The sequence below is a fragment of the Drosophila subpulchrella genome, unplaced genomic scaffold (genome assembly GCF_014743375.2).
Source record: "Drosophila subpulchrella strain 33 F10 #4 breed RU33 unplaced genomic scaffold, RU_Dsub_v1.1 Primary Assembly Seq474, whole genome shotgun sequence".
Taxonomy (NCBI): Eukaryota; Metazoa; Arthropoda; class Insecta; order Diptera; family Drosophilidae; genus Drosophila; species Drosophila subpulchrella.
This window is the reverse complement of record NW_023665681.1, coordinates 1-1,099: the sequence shown is the minus strand read 5'-3', so window position 1 is coordinate 1,099 and position 1,099 is coordinate 1. Positions and strand designations below refer to the sequence as shown.

Genomic DNA, 1,099 nt, shown 5'->3' with positions numbered 1-1,099 from the left:
TGTGCTCGCAGCTAAGGCTAATGTAAGTGGCCAAGAAAGGGAGTGGAAAGTGGAAAGAGATTTGCTTAGTGAAATAGTCAGAATAGCAAATGCACAGGGGAGTGCTAAAAAACATCCCGTTAACGAGTGTAATTTGGGGACTTTATTGAACTCTACTTGCGCTTTTACAGCTGCATAAGATTGACAAAATATAAACTTCATTAAAAATGGTAGGTGCTACAGGAAGTAGATATCTGCCTGGCGTGTTGTGTCTTTAGTAAATAAAGAAATACCAGAATATAAGGGCAATATCGTGGAAACTTTATCAAATGTCACTCTGTAAGCCTACAGATATACCTGAAAAGTAAAATAAACATCATATGAAATGCAGGCTGGTTATAAATATTTAATTTAATTACCATCAGCTGGTTCAAGTAGAACTCATAAGGTATATGCCCGCTGATGGGATCTATGGCCACTGGCCACATCTCATCCATTTCCTCCTGAGTAAACGGCTCACCCTCCTCCATCATCAGTTTTCCAAAGCTCTCCTTGGTCAGGTAGCCCTTGTTTTCAGGATCCAAAATCTTAAAGGCCTGCAGAATTTTCTCCGGCGGAGCGGGTTTCCATCCTGTTCAAAATATTATAGGAAATAGTATTTATAGAAAGTAATACTACTCACTTGCGCTCCATGAGCAACTGCGAGACGTGTGGCAAAAATTTGGTCAAGTGCACTTCCCCACTAGTTTCCTCCGATTCTGTGGCCGAGATTACTTCATTTACCTCCTCCTCGGTGGGAACACAACCCAAAAGTCTTAGAACAGTGCCTACTTCTCGAATATCTATGAATTTTTCACCATGATGATCGAACACACAGAACGCATCCGATATGCGTTTCTCCAAGTCGTTGTTTACTAAAAACGATTTTCCTTAATATCAAATATTTGCATTTTGAAGATACAAGTCCTTACAATCCATATCCATGTTGAGGGCTTGAGTTTTTTCAACCAACTGAGACTAGTTGTGTGGGTGGAAAGTATTAAATCAATAGCTCAATAGACCAAACACTGTTGCTAGGGGTGATTTGAATTAGCAGAAAGAATGTATTAATATTTCTTGT

The 1,099-nt window shown here is 39.5% G+C and overlaps 1 protein-coding gene across 1 annotated transcript; it reads right to left on the bottom strand.

The window, feature by feature from the left end:
- Nucleotides 1-217: 217 nt before the first annotated feature.
- LOC119562441 (dynein regulatory complex protein 8-like) lies at nt 218-977 on the bottom strand. Its single transcript, XM_037875625.1, is given in 4 exon segments — nt 218-336; nt 399-604; nt 657-893; nt 951-977. Coding segments are annotated over 4 exon segments (468 nt in total). The 5' UTR covers nt 964-977; the 3' UTR covers nt 218-324.
- Between the last annotated feature and the right edge of the window lie 122 nt (nt 978-1,099).